Genomic DNA, 24,255 nt, shown 5'->3' with positions numbered 1-24,255 from the left:
TAGGGGAGGGATGGTACAAGCCAGCAAGGAAATGGGCTTTGGGAGTCATCCTGATCACTGAACAGCCTATTCCTTGCTGGAGGATGGAGAGTATTAACAACAACAACAAAAAGTGGTGGGGAGGGGGAAAGAAAAGACAAGAACGTTAACATCTTTGTCTTCCTTGGTCACTTTATTTTTAAAATTCTTGCTTGATAAATATTGTTCTAGAAATGCTTCTTGCCAGCCACCATAGTACAGGCTAGCGTTCAAAACATCCGGAGAGCCTGGATACAGGCAAAGGTCTCCCTTGGAGCCTGCAGGAATATGTGCTCGGGAAAAGCTTGCAGTTCATACCCTGGACCTGTCAGCTCTGGTTTTTAGCACCACATCCCCTGAAGAAAGATGCACACAGGTCTCATTTCACTTCTTTAATCTCACAGGATTAATTGACTCAAGTGAGGTAGGTGGAATTCCTGGTTAAGGAGGTGGCCTGGTTTTGATGACCTTCCTGGTATTTTTGCCTGAAAATCCACATTTCTGTTAGCTTGAATGAAATAGAGCAAGGATGTTGTGCATGGCCATATTTTCCATTCCAAATTAAACAGTCAGAAGGCTGCTGGCAGCTCAGGGAGCTGGAAAATGCTGCTCATAAACCTCTCTCCATGGTCAGAACTCCTGCTGACCTCAGTGGGATTCAGACTGTGGTTCTCATCACCTCTTAAGACTCTGTAGCTCCCAGCAGAGCTCCCAATTGCTCCATCAGCCTGATGGCATGTCATGCTGTTTTTCTAGCTTCTTTTATTTTTATAATGGTGTAATGCAACAAAGGATTTTTTTGCGCAAACAAATCTGGGTTTTTTTTTTCCTCCTGTCATTGTACTGAGGAGGAAATATTATAACACACCTGTCAGTTAATATAAACATTTCCTTTAGCTGAGTACATTTACCAAGCACAGACAATGCCACAGCCTGCAATGCTGCACTGTAGGCACTAAAAGCATTTCAACTCTCAGAACACTTCTATCTGCAAATGTGTGTCTTTTTCTTCATGAGAAAAAGCATAAACAGACTTAGTGCTGCTTTGTTCCTTTTTACTTTTAGGCAGGTAATCCATTCTGTTGTTTGCCATCCCTGTACTACAGCATCTGGACCTTCAGTAGAAGCATTTGAGAGCTGTGATGGTGTGGACAGACATGTTACATGGAGATCTTCCTTTTATGTGACAGATGAGCCCTCAACAATTTGGATTATGTGATAGTTGCCTCTCTGGTCATCTACCAATAATGTCTAGTCAGTGCCCACATGTACCAGCAGCATGTGCTAATGTGCTTGAGGCACCACGTACAGGCAATGGCTTGTGATGTTCCTGAGCAAGAAACCTGGTCTGAAGGAGCCTCTGGAAAGGAGGCAGCAGCCTGTGAGCTGGGGAGCTCTTCAGACAGCTTGAAGGCTGGTCACCTCTTACAAAATGACCTTTGAAATTATGATTCATGACTAGGCGAATAGGACAGTGCCTGCCCTCACCTTTCCTGCCTTGTGCTCCAGACTGACTTGGGCACAAGCCCATCCTGACCTGAAAACTGGGCAGTCCCGGGGGTGCAGCAGTGCACCCAGGCTCATCTACCTTGCTGAAGGGCTCGGCTTCTTTTCTCAAGTACACCCCCATATGAAACGAGCTGTGAGGCTCCTTAGGAGTGACCTTACATCTCAGTAGCTCTGAAGTCACGCAGAGGTTAAGGTCCATTTCTGTCTGTGTAGCTAGGTCTGTAATTTAATCGAAGTAGAAATTATTAAGTGATTTTTTTGTCCTGGTAGGTGTGTTCTGACACTTTGTCTCTTTGTCTCTACTATCTGGTTGATACAGTTTACATTTTACATCCTCTTTACATGTGTTTACATGTGTTAGTTTGCATAGATACATAGTTATTAGTTACATAGCAGCCTGTTCTACATGGCTCAATATTCCCACACAAACTTCCTTTTCACCAGCACGTGGGAAGCCCAGAGGACAGCACCAACTATCATTTATGTTCTACATGTCCATGTATGGTGGGAGGGTGTTCGACTCTCACTGGAATCTGCATTTACAACATTATTACAGAACAGTCCAGCATATGCACTAGGTTTTTTGCTTGCAACTTCAGATGGATGGATACGTATATTTTTGAGTTTCATTTCATTTTCCTTTTCCAGTTTCATTTTCATTTATGTGCCCTCGAAGCACCCAAATGCTGTGCTTTCCCAAGTAACTGGGTACTGTTATCACGAGGGCACCTACTGGAAGATCTTACAATTAGCTTAGGCAGAAAACAAGACTGAAAACATTTGTCTAAACTGTTTTCTGAGTCAAGAGATTCACTTGGAGCCAGCCTTCCCCCGCTTCCTGCATACACACAGGCTTATTAGACAGACCTCTAAGTTTGCCTAGGAGAATCATTCCAGTGACTTTGAGATGGCTATTTATATCCTGAGTCCAGTGCATGCAAAGCGTGCAATGTAAAAGGCAACCAAGATGTGGTCACTCAAAGCATACCTTCCCACAGTCTGCCACTGCAAAGTGTAGGTGCTACACTGTTCATCAGAGAAATCAACTGAGCAGTTCAATGCCTTAACTACAATGTCAGCTCTTTCTTCATAAAGGCCAAAGCTTGAAAAATTACCAAGCTAAATCCCATCTTGTGTTTCAGTGACTTTAGGAAGACAACAACTACCTCGATTTCCATCAGCAGCCTTCAGGAGGAGTACAGCCTTCAACTTCCAGACTTCTGAGAGTTGGCCTTAAAGGAAGGTGTTTAAAAGATGAAACAGGTTACTCTCCAGCTGATGATGTTTTCTTGAATATGAAAACAAAACCCTAACTGGATGCATTTACCATCAAATGCTTTGAAAGTGCATAACTTGGATACTGGTGGTAAGTTCCTTCTAAATACTGAAATTTCAGCACATCAACAGTTTCTGACATCAAAGCAGGTCCCTTTTCCGACAGAAGGCTCCAGTAGTTCAGGCCTAAACTCCCAGGTCAGAGGGCAGTGCTGGCCCTGGAAACAGTCCTCCATTTCCTCAGGATGGGGGAAGCCATGTCACTCTGATGTCCAGTAGCCAGGGGGCAAAGGTTCCACCTTTCCTTTCCAAACAGAATGAGAAAAAATGGATTTAGGATATAATACTTAACATAGGCCTCCTCAAAGAGTTCAAAGCCCTTCAGTTTGAGGTAGCACTACCTCAAACACTAACATCTTTGAGTCTCTACCTGAAGCCTGTCTTGCAGTTCCTTCAAATGATACCATCAAATATCATGACTAATGCTGTCCTGCTATCTAAAGCCTTGCAGCCTCTCCACAAACTTTTGCTGCTTCCGCACAGTCCATCTGCCTCCTCCCATTTCCACTTCATATCTTTAACAGTTCACTAAACTCAGTCCTCTAGTCGATCCTCATCCATGGATGTGATCTATCTCCAGATAGACAGGCAGGACTTGATAGAAAAGCCTTTCATTCCTTCTTAAAAAGTTGCAAGTTATTGGATTTTGTCTCCCAGAATTGGTCAACAATAGCTGAGGAGAAAGTCTAAAGCTGGGAGGAGGAAAAAGGTATTCTGCGTGTCCACATAATACTTAAATAGCAACTAGAAAAGCTAACCTGCTGTTGTTTAGAAGAGAATGTCAATGGAGAAAGCAGCAAGACATTTGAACGTTTTTGTTTCCTTATTGGCAGTACTTCTAACCTTATTGAAAGAGAAGATTTTAAAGTTCTGTTTCATCATACTGTGAGCTGAGTTTGCTGATAGAGAATATATACAGCTAACTGTTAAATCTTCAGATATTGTGCCCATAAAGGGAAACACCTGGTCTTTCAAGCAAAACATTACAACTGACTTCCAACAGATAAACCTCTCCTGCTTATAATCTCATCAAGCTCACATGTACATAAAACACTCAAAGGCGACAAAACCCCCCAAACCACCTTTTTAAACCAGGACACCTTTTGAGTATACTTTTCTTTTATCACACCAGACACTAAGCCTTTAACTATGGCAAGGAATTCCCTCTACTTTGAATCTACAGATATGCTGCATTTTAACAAATCTTAAGGAATTACTATTTACTGCTACTATAAAAGCTCAGTATTGGCAGAAGTTTTTCAAGCACACAAATGTATTGATGCCTCAGTTTACCTAAAGATAAATTCAACAGAACCCATGTCCTAGGTTAAAGGAAGGCAAAGAAACCCCATCCTTGCCTCTACATATATATTTTCTGTTATGGGGGTTTTCCTTCTGAATAGCCTACTGTAAAGCACAGGGGTAGTAGAATTTTACATTAAAATATTTGGAGTTTATGCCTAACCTCTCCAAAGAAATCCAATTGCTCTTAAAGAATCAATTGTAGAAGTCCAATGGTAGAGAGCTCACTTAAGAGCCACCAGTGCCAACAACTTACATATTATGCCAATGGATTAAGTATTGCCACCCTTTAGACTCTGTACAGGAGCAGGGAGGAGAACACTTCACAGTCAGGCAGCTGCTCCTCCTCTTCAGTAGATTCCTGGGCAAAATGTTGCTCATCATCATCAGCGGAGGATGGGGAATCGCTGCTGTAGACTGCATGTTTCCATCTGCAAGCATTTCAAAGGCAATAGCAAAAACAAGATTAGGTCACACTAAGTCTCATCAAAAATCAAGTGCAGTCTATCCCAGAAGGTACTGTGAGATCTATGAAGTTTCCAGCCCATTATATGTATTCCTCCTGCATCTGATTTTAAACTGCATTACATGTTCTTGTGAGAGCAAAATTCCATCTTTGTCGGGAAGGTAAAATGTGTAACTAGTTCACAACCAAAATTCAGCTACAATTTGCTCATTTTCTCTGATCATTCTGACATACAAAGCATCCAGTTTCACTGAGCATTACGTATCCACTCTGTAAAAGATAAGCACCTTGCATTTATTTAATAATCAGCCTTCTAAAACTGATGCCCCCTCTTCTTTCCTAAACTGACTGCTCTAAAGGTTGCCAAAGTGTTCATATCAAACAATAGATACTTTCTCCAAGCTATAAGTGCTTACAGCATCCAAAACAACCTTTCTCACCACAATGGCCATTAACAATTCTTTGGGGAATTTTTCTTGGTTAAGAGCACTTCCACAGAGAAATAATCCAAGAAGAAACTAGCATTGGCATGTGAGTAACTAGAAAAGTACATGGTACTTATATGCAGCTTGACTTTGGCATATGCAAGATGCCAGAGCCTTGCAAAGTAACTGTAAAGCCTTGCAAAGTAACCATATTTGTGAATCTATTGCCCCTGATTTCCCCTGAACTTCGTGTTCTCAGATGTTACCAAACAGCAGGACCGGTCAAGAAGGGAGCTCCTGAGAGCGCTTCAATTAATTATGATGCATACAGGATGATAATTATGATGCATACAAGTTTGGGCTTGAACCTTTTTATAGGTTTTTATTCCTCTCGTTCAAGTCTTGCACAGGCTGTGGAACATGGGCAAGGTACTGCCTTCATGACATATTGCAATAATTCATCTCTTCCTCAAGGCATGATCAGCTCAGCCATTGCAACATCCTCTTCTGTCCTGAGATACAGCCTTGCCCCCCTCACATCCATTCAGAAAGTTGCTCTAAAGATCATCTTCTGAACTTATTCCCTTCATCACAAAACGCATGCTCCTGAAACCCTTCAAATTTCTTCTCTCACAGCAAACAGAGTTGCTAAGGCCTTTCACGAATTACCTTAATTCCTACATTATTTCCCACTGGCTGCCCAGAAAACAGCTCTGAAGTCTGAGCTGGCCCTGACAGCACCTCTCACTGATTAACCCCTCAATACAAAAATGCAGAAGCATGTTCTCTTCTCACCTGCCACCTTCACACTTGGGAGAAGGTTTTCATATGCACTTGGGAGAAGGTTTTCATATGCACCTGGCAGTCTTCCTTACCTCCTGAAAATTCTTGCTGGGCTGCTCAAAACCCATGAAAACTGTCAGGTTACTGCTGCAGTGAGAGCAGTGCTCATCATTCAGAGTAGCACTGTGCATTTCCTTGTATTCCCACCTCTCAACAGCCATCTCTTGCCTTCTCTTGTGCTCGGTTATAAGCATTTGGGAAAAGGACTGGTTTTGTTTGCTGACTTCTCTGCCCTGAGCTTACTAGCAGGGCCCTGGAGTCCCTGACTATGGCTTGTAAGCTCTAAGGCTATACAGAAATGTGAATAGATAAAAAATGGCCAGTGGTTCCGCTTCTTTCAGTTGTTTCAGAGGAGACTTTTGGCCAGAATGCAGTAAAGAAAACTGAAAGTCAGAACTAACCTGAGTTGCCATCCAGTTCCTTCTTTAAGTTTCTTTCTGATTCTTCCCTCCTTGGGGGTACATATCCAAGTTTTCCTAATCACAAGAAACAAGAAGGATCAGTCACAAACATGCAGAAAATCTGACATGCGCACACTTGGTGCCTACACAGTAGCTTTATCAAGGCTCTGCATGTACACAAAAGATTAGCATGCAGTTCTATGATGCAGAAAGCAAGGAAGGATCACTGGAATCCAACCATCTAGTTTTACCTATTTTCACATGAGTCACATTCTATTTTAGGCCTATATCTGTCAGTCTAATAGAGATGAGAAAATGGATGCATATTTTAATACAAAAAGAAAACCAGTACTTTTAAGTTTAGTACATGGCCTACTTTGCTTCTCTGTTAACATGTTGATTCATGGCCCAGGACACGTTTAAAAAAAAAAAAAAGTGTATAGCAGATCAAAAAGCACAACATCCACAGAGATTCCTGAAGTATATGAATCTATCTTTGCTTTTTATCCTAGAGTTCTCAAAGAACAGGGCAGTAGTACCCACAGGAAGCACCCAGCAGAGAGAATTTAATTTAATGGAGCAAAACAAAGACAGAGGAAACATGGCTGGTAGAAATAACAGAAGTTGCTCTAGGGACAGAGAACCAGTTACACTCACAGGTAATGCTGGCACAGGAACAACTACACATAGAGTTGCCATCACTAAATGCAGCCTGGATTTGAGGAGGCTTCAGATCTGTGAAAAGGAAATTCTGGAAGTGGCTCTCCATGAAGGGAGCAGGTCACAAGGGAGCTTAAGTCCATTTATGAAAATGATCCTAGGACACATTTCACTCTAACAGGCGACTCAACTACAAGACCCAGGAGATTCTCTGAGAGGTGATGAGATGTCAAGGAAAAACAGGCAAACGGCAATCCAAACCTCAGTCACTGGGACAAGCACAGGAAGCTGTACAGCACCTTTTTAGCCTGTAGGCTAACCGCACTGCCCAAGCAAACATCATTCCTTTGTGCATGAGGAACAACAAGATTTAGTAACTGAGGACTAAAAGCACAACATTTTAACAGCTTAGTTGTGCCTAAGCAATGGAAGGCATCACACAGTCTTCTTGCATATTTCAACCACAGCCATTATTTTTGGTAGGTTTTAATAGTGAAAAAGCAAGTCCTGAAACAGCAGTTTGTAAACAGAGTGTCCATACAAAAAAATCACAAAAAGGCAATTCAGAGAATGCCACATAAGATGTATACAACTTCTGACCACTATTTCACATTTTCTGAGGAAGAAGATATGTCCTCCCTGCTCAGAGGATGCCTCTAGTATGGTCATACCTATCAATATGTAAGTTATAATTAAAGAGGAAAAATAAAAGTTTTCTCAGACTGTGGTACTCTGTGGAAGAAGTTACTTCAGCTAAATTAGAAGTATTATTTCACTGTGTGAAATATATTACTTACACAAAAAAAGAAAGATAAATGAATATTTAGATTTTTCTGCATCACTGAATAACCAAGATCTTTCATCACCTTCATGTCATGTGCTGGTTTGCAGTACTGCTTCTGCAGGACCGATACAGAGCTGCACTTGTAAGAGCAAAGAAAAGCAAGTGTGAAAAAAGGTTTGAAAAATTAAATATAAGCAGTAGGGAATCTTAATATAGAATGCACATAATGATAGATTCAACTGACATTTAGCCAGGTTCCTGAAACCTAGAATAAATAAATAAATAATAGTTCAAATGTTCCCCTTTGACAGAGATTTAAGAACAAGTGCTGGAGAATTTGCAATCACACTCTGCACTTAGGTTCATTCTCCCTCCTGCTGAATACAGTGAGAAATCCACTTTTGTAGGAGAAAAACAGAAATTCTAAAGATCAGAGTCAGATGTTAGAAAGAAATTATGGTAGCTTTTAACAGTACTTCAACTGCTCTGCATGGTAGCAGTAAGTCATTCACAGCTCACAGCCTTCCCCAGATACAGCGACTCTTTATTCTTAACTGTGGTGCAAACTGCGGGCGTTTCTTCCACGGTTGCACCCGTCACACAGGCCACCCCACGGCTCGGACACGCTGCAAATCCTCGAGGAGACAACGCCAGCCTGGGCTGCGCAAAGGCCACGTCGGGAAGGAGGCCGCAGGCAGAGCTGCAGAAACGCCAGGACTCCTTCAGGTGGGCTGCGGCCCCCTCTTCCTCCATGTCCTGACTCACCCCGTGCACGAACCGTGTTTCAACGTGCGTCAGCCCGGAACAGCAGCTCATCAGCGCTGAAGGAGCCTCACACCACAGCCACCACTAAGATGGCGCAGTCCCGCCCGGGGGGGGAGGGGTCGCTGCTGGGTCACGTGGCCCCCCAGTGCAGCCCTCCTGTTGGCTGGCAAGAGGAGGAGGGAGGGGATCCCTCAGACTGACAGCTCTGTCAGCCAATCAGAGTTCAGCATGCAGGGCCCTCAGGAAGGGGAGGAAGGGGTGGGGCCTGACCTGGGGGAGAGGAGAGAGAGGAGAGAAAGAGGGAGCGAGGGGGAGAGGGAGGAAAAGGCGTGAAAGAGCAAAGCAAAAGGGAAGGGGGAGAGGAGAGGGGAGAGGAGAGCGGAGGAGCAGGAGAGCAGGGCAGCGCTGAGAGCAGGGCAGAGCAGTGCAGCAGTGACGCCCCGTGGCCCCGCAGGGCCGGTCGCTCAGGGCAGGGCGCAAACAGCCCCCTCAGGCAGCACGTCAGGAGCGAGGCAGCTCCCTGCGCCGGCAGCCGGCAGGGCAGCTTCCTCTGCAGCCAGGCCTGCACCTGGAGCAGGGCGCTGCGCTGCTCTGCAGCAGCCGCCGGGGAGAGGGAGGCTGTGCCCTGAACCATGGCAGGTCCCCAGGGAGCCGAAGGGGAAGAGGAGAGGGAGGAAAGGAGAGAAGTGAGCGGGAGGGAGAGCGGGTGCGAGTGGGTTTGGTGGGGGCTGCGGGTGCATTCAAATGGCGGTGGGTGCCCTCCCGCCAGGGCGGGGGCAGCGGTGCTGGCGACAGGGCTGCTTTCCTCAGGGAGCTCCAGAAGGTGAAACCATGAAATAGGAGAATGCTGGTTGTCCTTGATGTGTGGAGGATTTGCTGGGTTTGTTCAGCATTGGGGAAGGAACCAGACTTCTGAGTTGTGGGATGGCTTCTCCCTCTGCCTGGGACGTGAGGCCCTGCTGTCTTCAGTTGCAAGATCACTGTTCCCATACAATGCTCCTGTTAGAAAATGTTGCCAGGAATTCCTTACAGGCTGTTCCCTAATTCCTAAGTGTCATAGACTAGGTGTAGGTAATACCTGGGCAGAAGTTAATCCTTTTTTGGTGTAGTAACTGGTACATAACGGGTGTTTTGCTCACTATGAGTGTTACCAGGAGCCTCAGACAAGGAGTCTCAAAAGGGGGAGAAAAATGGGGGGAACTGTTACCAGGAGCTTCAGACAAGAATGCACCCAAAGACACAATTCTCGCAACTGTAACTGATACATCCTAGAAGAGCACAGCTAAACCAGCAGAAACCAGTTGAAACCAAGGTTAGGAACAAGACAGCTTTCTCAAGCAAAGAAATGAGCCAAGCCGAGACCATATATGGAAAAGGAGCTCAGAGTTCATGGAAAAGGCACCTCTTCAGCAAGCACCAGGGACCACCAGAGACCCCCATAGAAGACCCCCCCGGAGACTCAGACCACATGCATAATGACTATGTAAGTATGATAATTAGTTCCAGGAAATAGAATGAATATGTATAATCATTCTGGGAAATTTAATGCATATGTATGTAACAGCAATATAAGCTTTGGCTAATGCAACATAGGGCATGCATGTTGGGTGGAGCGATCCCCCGTGCATCCGGTGCTGTAATAAAGAGAATGCCTGCTTCTTAATAGTACATTGGTGTTAAGGAGTTTTACTCCTGATTTCAGTGACATGAGCGTTGCGAAGCCACAAGGTGATTCAGGGAGGCTGTTCAGGGGCTGTCTCAGCCTTGGTGGAGAGCAGGGAGAGCTGCAGGTGGCAAGAGCCCTGTGGCCGGGGTGTGGGTAGTGAGGTCACCACTGTTTGAGAGAGCTATGCCAGAAAGTCACCATTGTCAAATCAAGTCTTTGTAAGTAGCTGACGGGCTAGCAGGAGGCACATGGCTCGGCTATTGATGATGAGGTCACTTCTGCCTGAGTACCTGATAGGCCATCTGGAGGAAGAAGGCTTGGCTGTTGCTTGTGAGGTCACTTGTGAGTGATGAACTGATTGGACAGCAGGAGAGATGTGTCTGGAAAGGTGACTGTGAGGTCATTTCTACCTGAGCAGTTGATAGGGCAGCATTTGGTTCATGGCTGGGGAAGTTATAGTGACGTAATTTCTGTCTCAGAGGCTTCTAGGCCAGTGACAGAGACATGGCTGTGAAGGTGACAGTGAGGTCATGTCTTTCTGAGTCCCTGATAGGCCAGCGACAAGCACATGGCTAGGAACTGACTTTGAGGTCACTGCTGTCCCAGCAGCCTATAGGCCTGCAGCATTGGTAATCTCTGATTTCCAGGGTCTGTGTGCTGTAGAAACTCCCCCTGTCCAACAGCAGGGAGCTTGTGAGATTTTCCTGCAAGGTCCGTACTGGGTCTCTGTTCTTCATGTGTACACCTGCTTTAATATCATCTTCGGGACTGTAACATGTTAGTGGTCTCCGATTCTCTGTCCAAGTATGTGCTGATTGGAGACTGGGTGCAAACGCTCTTGGAGATAACAGCGGTAATGTGAGCCCCAAAGAAAGGCATGAGAAAAATGTCCACAGAGGCCTCTTTTTGGCAGCATATTAGGCACAAGAGAGAGGACAGATTTGACCAGGTGAAGCCCCTTGGGACCACTTCATCTGCTTCTTTGAGGTGGGAAGTGAACATGAGCAAGGCTGAACATGGATGTTCCCAGAAAGTCCATTTTCAAAGCCTTTGGTGGAATAAAAGCAACTTCCAGGGATGGAGAGTTGGCCTTGCTGTGTTTTCAGGCCCTTGGGGAGCTCTGCCTGCTGCCATGTCTAGTCGTGTCCCCTCTGTGTCCCTGATGCACCATGCTAAGGCAGCAGTGACCTCAGAATCCAGATCCAAGCCATGTGCCTTCTACCGGCCAATCAGGTACTCAGGAAGAAGTGATGTCACAGTCAACAACCAAGCCATGTGCTTGCTCCTTGCCTATGAGGGACTCAGTCAGTAGTGACCTCACAATCACCATGCAAGCCAAGTGCCTGCTGCTGGCCTATCAGGCATTCAAGCTGCAGTGACCTCACAATCAGCATCAAAGCTCTGTGCCTGCTGCTGGCCTATCAGGGGCTCGGGGAGAAGTGACCTCAGAATCAACATCCAAGTGCTGTGTCTGCCGCTGGCCTATGAGCTATTCAGGGAGCACTGACCTGACAGTCGACATTCAAGCCCTGTGCCTGCTGCTGGCCTATCAGTTACTGCAGCAGGAATGACCTCAAAAGCACATGTCCCACCCATGTGCCTGCTGCTGACCTATCAGTTACTGCAGCAGGAATGACCTCAAAAGCACATGTCCCACCCATGTGCCTGCTGCTGACCTATCAGTTACTGCAGCAGGAATGACCTCAAAAGCACATGTCCCACCCATGTGCCTGCTGCTGGCCTATCAGGCACTCTGGCAGCAGTGACCTCACAATCAGTATCCAAGCCGTGTGCCTGTTGGGAAGGGAAGGGAAGGTGAATAAGTTAAATGCAAAGTGCTCCTGAAGCATCCCATGGAAGGGGAACATAATACAGTAATGTGAGAAAAGAAAGGCACAATGATATTCAAAGAGCCTAATACAATGCCCCAGCATTTCTGAATAGAAAACCACTGAGTAAGTGGAAAAGTAAAATACATGACCATATGTGACAGTCTAATGGCACTGAAATGTATGAATGTTTGCAATAGCAGCATGGTGGGGTGGGGTGAGATGCAGCATCACTAATGAGAAACTGCAGTGAAATGTGTGTGGTGTTTTGCATAAATGGTGGTGTGCGATGGACGGGAGTTACAGAGAGATGGCGAGGTGCCAAGTGCCGATGGCCCTGGGCTGTGGTAGTGCTGTGAGCTGTGAGCACTGAGACCCTGCTGCACAGGGGACCCCCGTCCCCCTGCCCAGCCTTGAGTGCAGGGCCCCGGGAGTGGTTAGGTCACCTGCAGGGAAAAATCCCCCTCTAGGAGCTGTGCCCAGCAGCCGTGTCTGCAAAGGCAGCAGGAGCAGCCCCTGCAGCCCCCTCCCTGGGAGCAGGTTTGGGGCTGGAGCTGGCACAGCGGCTCCATGCAGTGACAGTGCTTGGGGAAGCAAGCCCAGAGAGAAACCACCGTCTTCCTGGCTCGGGCGCTGCTGCAGGGAGAGCGCGGCGCAGGCTGCCGAGGTCACGTGGGCTGTGGTTTGTGCACCTGCAGGCGAGGCTTTGATCTCCCGATCAGCCCCTGCGAGGGAATAACGGGCTGTGGGGTGAACATGCTGAGAGTCGGGGGGGTCTGAAGGCCTGGGCTGCCCTGTGTGCTGTCAGAGGAGTGAAATGGCCCAGCTCCCTGCTCCTGACCAGGGCACCCACCGCAGGGCTGTCCAGGAAGGGATCGATGAGCCCGCACTCACGGGATGGGGCTCTGGCCGTGGCAAAGAGGCCTTTCACCGCTGCTGCTCCCAGCACAGCAGGGCTGTAGCAGGGTGAGGGGCTGTTTCTGTTTCCTTCCCTTCCTGACACAGCCTGTCCCAGGGGCAATCCCAGCTCCACAGTTCCCATGGTGCGGGGACAGCTGGACACTCACACCTTGGGCACTCGGGCAAACACAGTGTACGACATGCCCAAAGCTCCCCATCCCCACAGTGGGGTACAAGGGGCGACAGACCCATTTCCCCACCATGATCTGCCCTGTCCCACTGGGCTGGGCCCCACGATGATGCCCCAGAGCAGCGACCGTGACATCCGCAGTGGAGCCGTGCCTCATATATGGTCATGAAGAGCGCTGGAGAAGTTCATTGGAGGGCTGGGCTGTGTCAGAAGGGAGATAACCCCTGATAATGTCTAAAAAGGTGCCTGCTGCTTCGATTGGCTCTTCCTGCAGCTGAGCCAGCACCTGCAGATATATATTGGCCTCCCGCCTTTGTTGTCCTGTTTGAGTCCCCAGGAGCTGTGTCAGGGAGTGGGGCGCATCAGGGCAGTGCTGTCAGGGCAGGAGGCTGCGGATGGAGGCAGAGGGACTCCTGATCCGTCGGGTGCTGTGGCTGCTCCTCTGGGTGCAGCTCTGCTGGGGTAAGTGCCTGCTTTCTTGTTCCACAGCCCTGGATCCAATGGGCACCAGGGGGGTCATGGGGATCCCTCTGGAAAAGGGGTTTCATCCCAGAAAGCAGTGAGACAAGGCTCGAAGGTGCTCAAGTCCATTGACCCTGTGCTGCTCTGGGTGGGAGAAGGGTATTGGTGCTTCCAGGGCTCCTCTGCTTATGGCAGTCAGTGCCTAGGTGTGCTTATAGACACCTTGTCCTTGGACACCCTTTGGGGACCCCTGTTCCCCCACTGCTGTGCCACTGGAACTGGCGGTGGGTCAGCTGGTGACTGCAGAGCTCAGCAATCCCCAGGACACAGCCAACCCCCAGGTGCCCAGGAGGGTTTCTGTGGTGTTCAGTGTCCTGTGGTTGGGGTGACCCCAGCCCAAGGTGGGCAGTTTGTGCCCTGCAGAGAGAAGGGGACCAGGGCATCTGCATCCACAGCCCGGTAGAGAGGTGTCCTTCCCAGGGGCCCTGGCTGAGGGCAGGGGCTGGGCTCATCCACATGGGCAAGGAGGGAATGAGCATTGGGATCCTCTTGGTGCTCCCTGGGGACATGGAAAGCCCTGTGGGAGGTGGGTGGGCTTGGGTGGTGCCCAGGGCAGGTGGTGGACAGGGGGCTGGGGTCATGGGGGACGCAGCAGTGTGGGGAGGCCTGGGGGTTTGGGGCTGTTCACAAGGTGTCGTGCTGGGGAGGAGCGGGTGCCCTGTGCAGAGCCTGGCGTGGTGTCTGGGTGGGCATGGGCAGGGTGCAGGGTGTGAGGAGGTGCCGAGCGCTCTGGGGTGGGAATGGCCCAGAAGGGCTGGAGCTGGGTATCCCCCAGCCCAGCCCAGCGCAGACCGCAGGGAGAAGCCGGACCCCGACACTGCCCCAGGAACAGCCCAGAGGGGAGAGGGCTCACAGCCCCGGTGCCTGGGACTCGGCCCTGTGCAGCGGACCCTGCATAGCCGCAGCGCGGGGCCTCAGCACTCTCCTGACCATCCCCATGTCTATGTTTGAAGGTGCTGCGGAGGTGAGGCTGGAGGCTGGAGGCAGACGCTGTGCTGGGAGAGTGGAGGTGAAACACCAGGGCCAGTGGGGGACGGTGTGTGATGATCGCTGGGACATGAAAGACGCTGCTGTAGTCTGTAAGCAGCTGGACTGCGGATCTGCTCTCCAGGCTCTTGAGTATGCACATTTTGGGCCAGGATCTGGCCAGATTTGGCTGAGCAATCTTGAGTGTCAAGGCACTGAGACTGCCCTGTCTGAGTGCAGTCATCGTGGTTGGGGTAGACATTACTGCAGTCATGCTGAGGATGCTGGAGTGGTTTGTTCAGGTAAGGAGTCAGCCAGTTCCTCACCTTTGGGGTGGGTCCTGGGATCGGGGACTAACCGGGCTGTGCCCTGAAGGAGAAATGCGTGGGTACCGGAGCAGGCCCTGATGTGGCTACTTTCGCTGCCGAGCTGGGACTGTTGCTGCTGCTGTCCCTGGGGAAAGCCCCGGGTGAGCCCACCGCGGGTGCGCAGACCCCATCAGGGTCGCGGGGGCTCAGCCCACCCTCAGGCTGAACCGAAGGGGCTTTTCAGAGAGGAGAAGAGCAGGGCCTGGGGCAGAGGAGCAAGGTGACGGGCAGCACCTTGCACCCCGTGCCCAGGGCCGCCCCATGAGGACCAGCCCCACGCGAGCTCGGGGCCTGGCGGCTGTGAGGCCCCTGGCTGCTCCCTCCCACATCACCGCACGCTCAGGCTGCCCTGCAGGGTCCTTGGGGCTGTCACAGCCTGGTGGGGAATGCGGCCTGTCCAGGCAGCACTGACCCGCTGTCCAGCCGCTCCTGCTGGCCCTCGGCTCCCCACGCTGCCCCATGCCACAGGGCTTTGCCAGCACTTGCTGACCCTCGTCTGCGCCTGCTTTTGCAGCATGCGCCGGTGTCAGCCCAGGGCTGCACGTGGATCTCCTGTTCCTCTGCCCAGTCGCTGGCCGTGACGTGCACAGCCTCAGCAGTGCGCTGTGGCCCTGCCTGGGGACACCTCTCCCCAGGCATGTGTCGGAGGAGACAGCTGGCCCAGACACTGACCCGGTTACAGCTGCACCATTTCTGTGCCTGGGACGTGTCTCCCCTCACAGACACCCCAGCACCCCAGGACACCCCCAGGAACAGGGAGCATTTTGGGCTGCTCTGAGGCGATTCCCCAGCCTGGCTCTGAGCTCTGCAGCACCTGGGCCTGTTTCTCTGGTCCAGGCACTGTGGTGCTGGGGGCCTGTGCCGGGCAGCGCTGGGCTCCTGGGGCAGCAGCATTTCCCTGAGCAGTGCCTGTGGCTGTGGGTCCAGGATAGACACAAGCCCTGGAGTGTGGTGTGGGTGTGAAAGGAGGTGCAAGGGGCCCTGAAGGGTTTGTGTCATCAACACCCACGGACGGCTGCTGCTGGGATGTTCAGAGGTCATTTTGGATGTGGCTGTCTTGGAAATCATGTGGGACGCAGGTATGTAACTGCTGGAAGCCTCTGGGAACTGCCTGTCATTGGTGTTTTCTCCAGGATTTGTCCAGCTGGTTGGAGGGGCCAGCCCCTGCTCAGGACGTGTGGAGATCAGAGATGGAGACCTGAGGAGAACAGTCTGTGACTTGCACTTTGGTCTCAAAGCTGCTGAGGTTATCTGCAGGGAGCTGCAGTGTGGCACAGTCCTGTCCATCCCCGGGGCAGCTCACTTTGGAGAGGGGGTTGGTGCCATCTGGGAGGAAGAGCTGCAGTGTGTGGGGAATGAATCCGTCCTCTCCTCCTGCCCCAGGATGTCCCTCAGCAACCAGACCTGCACCCACGCGAACGATGCTGGTGTCATCTGCACACGTGAGCATTCAGGGAGGAGGTGTGAAATGCCTCCTGTGAGCTGTGCGCTGCAGGGTAGGGGAGCAGGGAAGTGACTGCGCTGAGCATGGTGTGAGTACAGGAGGGGTGGAGTTGTTGTCTGTAATCTTAAAATGACGTGGAAGGAGCAGAAAGGGCTGCTATCCCTTTGGGGTCTCCTTCAACACCTGAGGGTGCAAGAGCACAAAGCCATTGTTAAAATTATCTGTTCTCATTTGTTCGTTCACGGGCACCGGTAATGAGCAGCAGGAGTCATATTTCAAAGTTTTTAAAGTTCTATTGCTAGCAATAAGGTGCCTCTTGGCTGGGAGCCCAAGAAGGGACCCGAGCAGCTTTTTGTTACAACTTTTAAGCGATAGTAAGTTGTTACATATTCAATACTTTAGTTTACATAACCAACCAGCTCTATCCACGATTCTTAGGTCTACCAATCCCCTTCCCATGTTACAGTACAAGGTAGTTCCATGCCAGCCTTATATGGTTCATCTTATAATTATCCATATGGTTCATCTTATAATTATCCATTAGCTTATTTGCACCTCTTCTGGTGTTACCTTTGAACAACTTTTGTACTGCTGGCTGGATTTTAGTGGCTTCTTTGCAGATCTTCAACTTTGTACAAAAACCAGGGCTAAGGCAAGGTCAGATAAGATGTTCTGCTTGGAAGGCAGCCTGACCTTGCATGTTCTTTCTCTGCAGAACTAGAGTATAGTGAAAATTTTCTTAACACCATCTTCACTTTTCCTCCTCTTTCCCCAGAGTTCACAGGATTCAAGCTGGTGAATGGCAGCACGGTGTGTTCGGGGCGGGTGGAGATCCAGGTGCTGGGTACCTGGGGAACCCTCTGTGACTCTCACTGGGACATCTCCGACGCCCACGTTCTCTGTCATCACCTCAACTGTGGATTTGCCGAGTCTGTTCCTGGAGGAGGGCATTTTGGGAGAGGAACCGGCCCTGTCTGGAGAGACACCTTCCACTGCGAGGGGACCGAATCCCATTTGGTACAGTGCCCTGTGACTGCCCTGGGGGCCTCCTCATGCTCACATGACAACGATGCTGGTGTTTTTTGCTCAGGTGAGTGCAGGGAAAATGGAGGATTAACTAAACTTGCTCCTTGTGTGTGACACGGCAACCCAAAGCTGGGGAGCCCATGGCAATGACAAACTGAATTTCTCCCTGGAGAAACCCTGCCTTCCCATGGAGGAGTTCAAAGGGCTTTGCCTGCTCAGGTCTCTGCCTCCCCAGGGCAGCTGGTTCAGGCCCTGCAGACCACCACCAGGCCTGGGCTCCTCTGCTGCCCTCCTGCAGCACAGGCACAGGATGGGACTGTGGGACACAGCTCCACTCAGCGCAGCTGTGAAGGACCCTCCGCTCCCTCCTGCAGCACACAGCCCCGTCCCAGACCACAGAGAGCCCTGCAGACCCTGATCCCACTGCCTGCAGGGGCTGCTATGGGCACGTCCAGCAGGAGCAATCCCTGAGGCCAAGCTGCAGAGCGGGGCTGGGATTTGCCCTTGCTTCTTGTCACTATGAACCCCAAACTCGTCCTGTTTTGTAAGAAAGGCCCTCGTGCTTCTGCTTCCTGCCCAGGACACAAGCTCCACATCCCTGATCCATAGGGATGCAGAGGGGTAGAGACGTGTGGGTTCTCCCCTGGGTGTCTCAGCAGGGGTCAGTCCCAGCGTGGAGATGGAGCAAGGCTTGTGCTCATCCTGTCCGTCACCCAGGCCATTGCACAGGCCACTGCTTCCTCCTGCTGAAGCTCTCCAGATTCATCATTAAGGACATGTCTGGTGGCTCTGGGATTTGCCTTCACCTCCCATGCTTCCCCATCCCTGTCCCTTCCTGAGAAATGACATTTGTAGTCAGCAAGGTTTAGTGACTGGAGGAAAAAAAAAAACTTGGAAAACTTCCATCCTCAAGTTCCTCACTGTGAGCTGGCTACAGATGGGTGAGCCCCCAGGTGTCCCAGGGCATCAGAAATGGGAGACACATGGCAGGGTGCAGGGGTCCCTGGTGTCACAGAGGGTCCAGGGCACTTTGCCTGTCTCCGAGCAGGATCCTCTGAATCCCTGCGGCTGGTGGACGGAGGGAGCCGCTGTGACGGGCGAGTGGAGATGCTGCTGCACGGGACATGGGTCAGAGTCCTGGATGACCAGTGGGATGTGAACGATGCCAGCGTGGTGTGCCGGCAGCTCCAGTGCGGAGAGGCAGAGCGAGCCTACAACCTGTCGAAGCCTGAGCGAGGGACGGGCCCCGTGGGGCTGAGAAGGGTCCAGTGTGCAGGGAAGGAGACTCACCTGACTCTCTGCAACACCTCCCTGCCTGAGGCAGTGCCGGAAGGAATTGCGGAGGATGTGGGAGTGGTTTGCTCAGGTGAGTCGCTGACAGTCCCCAACACACTGTGCTCCCCAGGGCTGGGAGCCCCTGACAGCTGGGGTTTCTCCTGGCTGCAGGGAGCTGGCGGGTCCGGCTGGTGAACGGGGCAGGGCGCTGTGCCGGGAGAGTGGAGATCTACTACAAGGGCACCTGGGGGACCGTCTGCGACGACTCCTGGGACCTGTCCGACGCCACCGTTGTTTGCCGCCAGCTGGGCTGTGGGGTGGCTGTGGAGGTGACCGGCTCTGCTCGTTACGGGGAAGGCTCTGGGAAGATCTGGCTGGACGATGTGAACTGCTCCGGGGGTGAAGCTGCTCTCTGGGACTGCCCTGCCGAGGCCTGGGGGCAGCACGACTGCATGCACAAAGAGGACGCAGGAGTCGTCTGCTCAGGTGTGTGTGGGGAGCAGTGGTGGGAGCCTGGTGCTCAGGAAGATAGGGATGCAGGGAGAGCAGGGCATGGCCGAGCCTGCCCCTGGCTGCCCTGAGGCCCCATCCTGCCCCCATCCTGGGAACATCCGTGCACAGTCCTCACTGGACTGTTCAGGGTTATAGGGAGAGCACAGACATGCCCAGGGCTTAGAGGGGAGGGTAGTGCTGCACGTTGGGGACTTCTCTCTGCTCCCTTGGTGAAACAGTGACTTGCTGGCAGTGCCCTCTGCCTGTCTGAGCCCTGGGGTGCCCAGAAGAGTTCCTGCTCCTTGCAGTAAGCCTTCCTGCCCATGGATGCCATAGAATAACCTGGGGGATTTTCAGGGATGCTTCAGGTTTCTCTTTCCTCAGCCCAGGACCAGCTTGTTCCCCCCCACTTTGTGCTTTTCCTTCCAGAGTTCACGGCCCTAAGGCTGGAGAAGAGTGACGGCTGCTCTGGGCGCCTGCAGGTTTTCTACAATGGGACGTGGGGGAGTGTTTGCTCCAACTCGATGACTGCTGACACCATGTCCCTGGTGTGCAAACAGCTGGGCTGTGGAGATGAAGGGTTCCCTGAAACAGACCTGCCGTATGGCAGGGTATCTGGCCCCACATGGCTGGATCGTGTTCAGTGTGGGAAGATGAACAGCTCCTTTTGGCAGTGCCCCTCTGCTCCCTGGAAGCTGCAGTCATGTGATTACCAACAAGACGAGACTCGCATCATCTGCAGTGGTAAGGCTGGAGCCACCTGGGCACAAAGGCTCACAGCAGGTCCTGCTCCCTGTTCAGCAAGGTGCAATGCAGAGAAAGAGCTTGGAGTGGCTTTTATGTTCCATTTCAGACCACTGTGCTGTCAGTGACACAAACAAGACTTCATCTCTCAGAGTGACACGTGTCCATCAGCAATAGCTGTCCTGAGTTCCCTGCGTAGCCCAAGGAGGGGCAGAGGCACCTCCAGGCAGGGTCTCCTCCAGCTCCCCTTGGACACCTCTTGGAGGTGCCTGTTGCTCTCTGTTGCCCATAGAGAGGGCCCAGACAACCACCTTTTAGCTTGGGAAGTCCATGCAGAACATCCTGCTCATGGCTGTGTTTTGCTGAGGGAACGGGAAGGGGGAGAGTGAAACCAGTCCTGGTGGCTGAGGGTTATGTAGGAAACAGGCAGCGTGCAGGGCACTGCTGGCAGCAGAGCTCAGAGAAGCCTCCCCTCTGGGAACATCCTTCTGCTCCTCTGCTAACCAGGGACCCTTTGGGGGTGAGCAGGCAGGGGTAAGCCTTCAGTGCTGTGCTGTTCTACCCTGAATTACCAGGGATCCAGCTGTGTCCATGAGCAAGGAGGCACTGGGAGGTTCAAGCACAGGTCAGTCCTGCTCCTGTCCACATGATTCCCATGAAGCAGCCCCTTCACTGCAGCATTTTCTTCTGCAGGGAGACGACCAGAAGCCACTCCAGCCCCGGTGGCCAAATGCCCCAACTCTACGAACTGCACAGGTAGCTGCTCCTCCATGTGCCCTTCTCACTTGGCCAGGCTCTCCCAGCTGCCCCAGTGACACGGGGGGTTCTGCGTTTTCCAGAGATGGAGAAGATTCGTGCTGTGGGAGGAGAGGACAGGTGCTCAGGCAGAGTGGAGGTTTGGCACCGCGGCTCCTGGGGGACGGTGTGCGATGACTCTTGGGACATGAAGGATGCCGAGGTCGCCTGCAGGCAGCTGGGCTGTGGCCCTGCCGTGTCTGCCCTGGGGGAAGCTGCATTTGGGAAGGGGACAGGTCCCATCTGGCTGGAGCGGGTGGAGTGCAGAGGGACGGAGCGATCTCTCTGGGACTGCTGCACCCAGCCTGGGGACAGTGGTGCCTGCCAGCACAAGGAAGATGCTGCTGTGAATTGCTCCGGTGAGTGGCAGTGCTTCGTCCCCTTGTTCCAGGACATGTTTCCCCAGCTGTGTCCTCACAAGGCCCCAGAGCTCCTCAGAGCAAGGATGTCCCTGGGGAGGTCAGGTGTCTGGTGTCAGGCGAGGAGCAGCTGTTGTGGGGCTGGGTGTCCTCAGGCCTCTGCCCGTGGGACTCCTGCAACCCCTGTAAGTGCATCCCCTAGTCTGCCAGTGCTGTCCTCCCCACGGCCCAGAGCAGAGGACCCTGGTCCTGTCACGGGGACCCAGAGAAGGACAGTTCAGATGGGACTTTAAGGGGATGTCCGTGCGCGCACACACACACACACACACACACACCCCTCTATCTCTCTCTCTGCTCTGCAGCTGCACCGAGGACGACAACGTCACCCCCCCGAGCAGGTAACCTCCCCTCCTCCCTGGGGTTGATCTCTCTGGGGCAGGTTGTGACCTGCAGCCCGAGGGAAGGGGCTCTGTGAAGCCCCAGAGAGGAGGCCCTGGGGTAGGAGCAGGTGGCTTTGGGGAGGGTTGTGATTCAGCCACCAGGGTGGGAACTGCCCTGTGACCCAACCCTGTGCCTCCACCCCTGCTGCCGTGTGTGTGGGGGGGTCAGGACTGGGATGTCCCTGGACCCCCACCTCCCCCAGGCCAGGGGCTGCCTCGTCCATGTCCCTGCCCATGCAGATCCCATCCAGGGCCGTGCGAGGGACAGCGGGAGAATCTCAGTGCCTGTCATCATCTGCATCATCCTGGGGGCCCTGCTCTGCCTGCTGCTGGCCCTCCTGGTGGGGCAAGTGCGAAGTGCCAGGGCTCAGCGCAGAGGTGGGTCCTTCCCCATCAGTCCCAGGGTGGGTGATGCCTCTTGGCAGCCCCACAGGTGCTGTGGGGTGTCTGTGAGGGGCACAGATGGAGCTGGGGTGGAGGTGCTGCCTCCTGCCCTATTCCCTGCCCCTCCACTGTCTGTCTGTGGGAGAGCAGCAACCAGGGGAGGAGAGAGTCCAGATGCAGGAGGAGATGGTGATGGGTGAGGAGAGAAATGGCAGCAAGAGGCCGGGGGAGACGGGAGCAGCAGGAGACATCTGAGGATGCTGCTGGCTGTGCTCTGGGCAGCGCTGGAGGGGAGGCTGTGGGGCAGGAGCGATGCCAGGAGGAGCCCAGGGCAGGGGGTCTCTCAGTGCGGGTGTCCGGTCCCCAGGCTGCTCTCTCTGCCCAGCCCTGCCCACCCATGGCAGGGCAGGGCCGTGTTATGGACCCATCTGGCAGAGAGCGGGGAGCTCGCCGGGGAGAGGAGCTGTGGGAGCTGCTCCAGGGTCAGACCAGGGACCGGACTCGGTGCCAAAAGGGGCATGGGGCTGTCTCTGAAGGGACAGGGTGAGGGTGACGTTGTCCCAGACCATCTCCACAGGGACATTGCTGTCACTGGGGATGTGGCAGCGGTGCCTGGACAGAGCAGTGGGGCTGGGCTGTGGGATCAGTGCTGGTCTGGCCTGGGGGGAAGGGCTGGGTGACCACATCGGAGTCCTGTCTCCTGTCTCCACGTCCCTGTGCCGACCCTGCCTCTGTCGCCAGGCTCCAGGAGGTCTCTGGAGCCCTTCTCTGAGGCCGTGTACCAGGAGATCGACTACAGCTTGACATGGGAGAAGCAAGCGATGTTCGGTCGCTCAGGTCGGTGTGGGTCCACTTTGGAGGGAGCACGTCTGCAGGGCCCTTTCCCCCAGCCCTGACCCAGGATGGGACCTTGGCAGCCCCCAGACCAGTGGTCCCCACAGCGCTGGGCCACGGGGTCTGTGGGGAGAGCAGCCCAGTGAGGAGCTTCCTCCCCACCAGCTCTGCCCATCCCAGCCCGGGGCACAGCTCCTCCCTGCCTGCTGGGCTGCCTGTCCAGGGTTGTACCTGGTGGGTGAGGGAAGGGGCTGTCCCAGGGCAGCTCTGAAAGGCCCTTTGAGATGGGGTTTGTCCCATGGGAGCAGGACAAGCCCCAAGCCCTCCTCCCCATGCAGTCCCTGCTGTGTGGGTCCCCGTCCCCAGCAGTGCTGGCCATGAGCAGGGTCAGCAGGGCTCACCCCAATAACACCTGCTGCTCCTCTCGCCAGGCTCCTCTTTGGAGGGGTCCCTGACCAAGCTGCAGCCCGAGCCTGGGGACAGCGAGGAGGAGGACGGTCCTGGGTCAGCACCAGGTAATGGAGGGTGAGGCAGAGGAAGGGTTGCTCTCTCCTCCCTGTAGCTGTGTGACCAACAGCGGGGTCACTGATTGTCTCTGTCAAGGTGGGGAGGAATCACCCTCGGGAGTGACTCCAGAGCCATGCAGAGCATGTGAGGGTCGCACATGCCCATCTGAGCTGGGTGCCTGCAGCCCTGTGACCCGCGGGGTCGCAGGGGGACTTCCCGGGCTCAACCTGTCCCTGCCTCCGGCAGGCCCCAAGCTCACCCTGAGGCATTGATGTCTCCCTGAGCACACAGGGAGTCTCCATAGCCAGATCCGGTGCAGATCCCAGCACTGCTGACCCTGCAGCTGGGCAAGAAGGATCCCTGCTGCCATATGCACGCTCCCACAACCCTGGGGGAGGTGGGCTGGATGCTGGGTCTCCTGTGGCCCTGCCAACACCAGTGTCTCAGCCCCTCGTTCCTGCACGTCCTTCCTTCCTCCGCTCTGCAGAAGGGCTCTTCTCATTGCCACCAGCTCCCCTCTCCTTTCAGATGTCCCTGTCCTGCCCAGAGGTGACCCAGCAGATGGCTATGATGATGCCAGAGAAGTCTCTGACCCTGGGGAGGATGTTGTTCCTGGGCAGCGAGACTGGGAAGTGCCCAGGGAAGCAGAGGAGGGAAACAGGCCTGGGGAGGCTCAGAGAGGTGAGGGGGAAGTGCAGTGCTGCCGGCTCCTGGGGTGCTGTCCCCAGTGCCCGGAGAGTCACTGCATACTGAGAGCCCGACCTCCCGGGACAGGGAGGGAACCTGCGCCAGGAGTTTTCCTGCTGTGGAAACTGGGGTGGGATAAGGGGCCGGACATCTCGGGACAGTAAGAGGAGGGAGAGGAAGGGGATTTACAGCCCAGGAGGGGCATGTGCATGGGGCCAACTGCAATGCACCGGCCTTGCTGCTTCCAGAGGGAGCCTGCACTCCTGGGGAAGTGATGGGGCCCCAGGAGCCAAGAGAGACACCCCATCCCTGCTTCCTA

The 24,255-nt window shown here is 53.0% G+C and overlaps 1 protein-coding gene across 1 annotated transcript in view; it reads left to right on the top strand.

The window, feature by feature from the left end:
• Positions 1–23,521, top strand: part of LOC136993803 (antigen WC1.1-like) — a 350,141-nt gene extending 326,620 nt beyond the window's left edge. Inside the window, exons 4-10 of the mRNA XM_067308750.1 lie at positions 14,569–14,883; positions 16,083–16,391; positions 17,169–17,230; positions 18,482–18,785; positions 18,866–19,180; positions 19,616–19,930; positions 23,496–23,521. Of these exons, the coding sequence (XP_067164851.1) occupies positions 14,569–14,883; positions 16,083–16,391; positions 17,169–17,230; positions 18,482–18,785; positions 18,866–19,180; positions 19,616–19,930; positions 23,496–23,521 (1,646 nt within the window). The remainder of the gene's footprint in view (positions 1–14,568; positions 14,884–16,082; positions 16,392–17,168; positions 17,231–18,481; positions 18,786–18,865; positions 19,181–19,615; positions 19,931–23,495) is intronic.
• Positions 23,522–24,255: the final 734 nt, after the last annotated feature.

This window comes from Apteryx mantelli, chromosome 20, assembly GCF_036417845.1.
Source record: "Apteryx mantelli isolate bAptMan1 chromosome 20, bAptMan1.hap1, whole genome shotgun sequence".
NCBI lineage: Eukaryota > Metazoa > Chordata > Aves > Apterygiformes > Apterygidae > Apteryx > Apteryx mantelli.
Note: the sequence above shows the minus strand (reverse complement) of the source record. Positions and strands in the feature narration are given on the sequence as shown.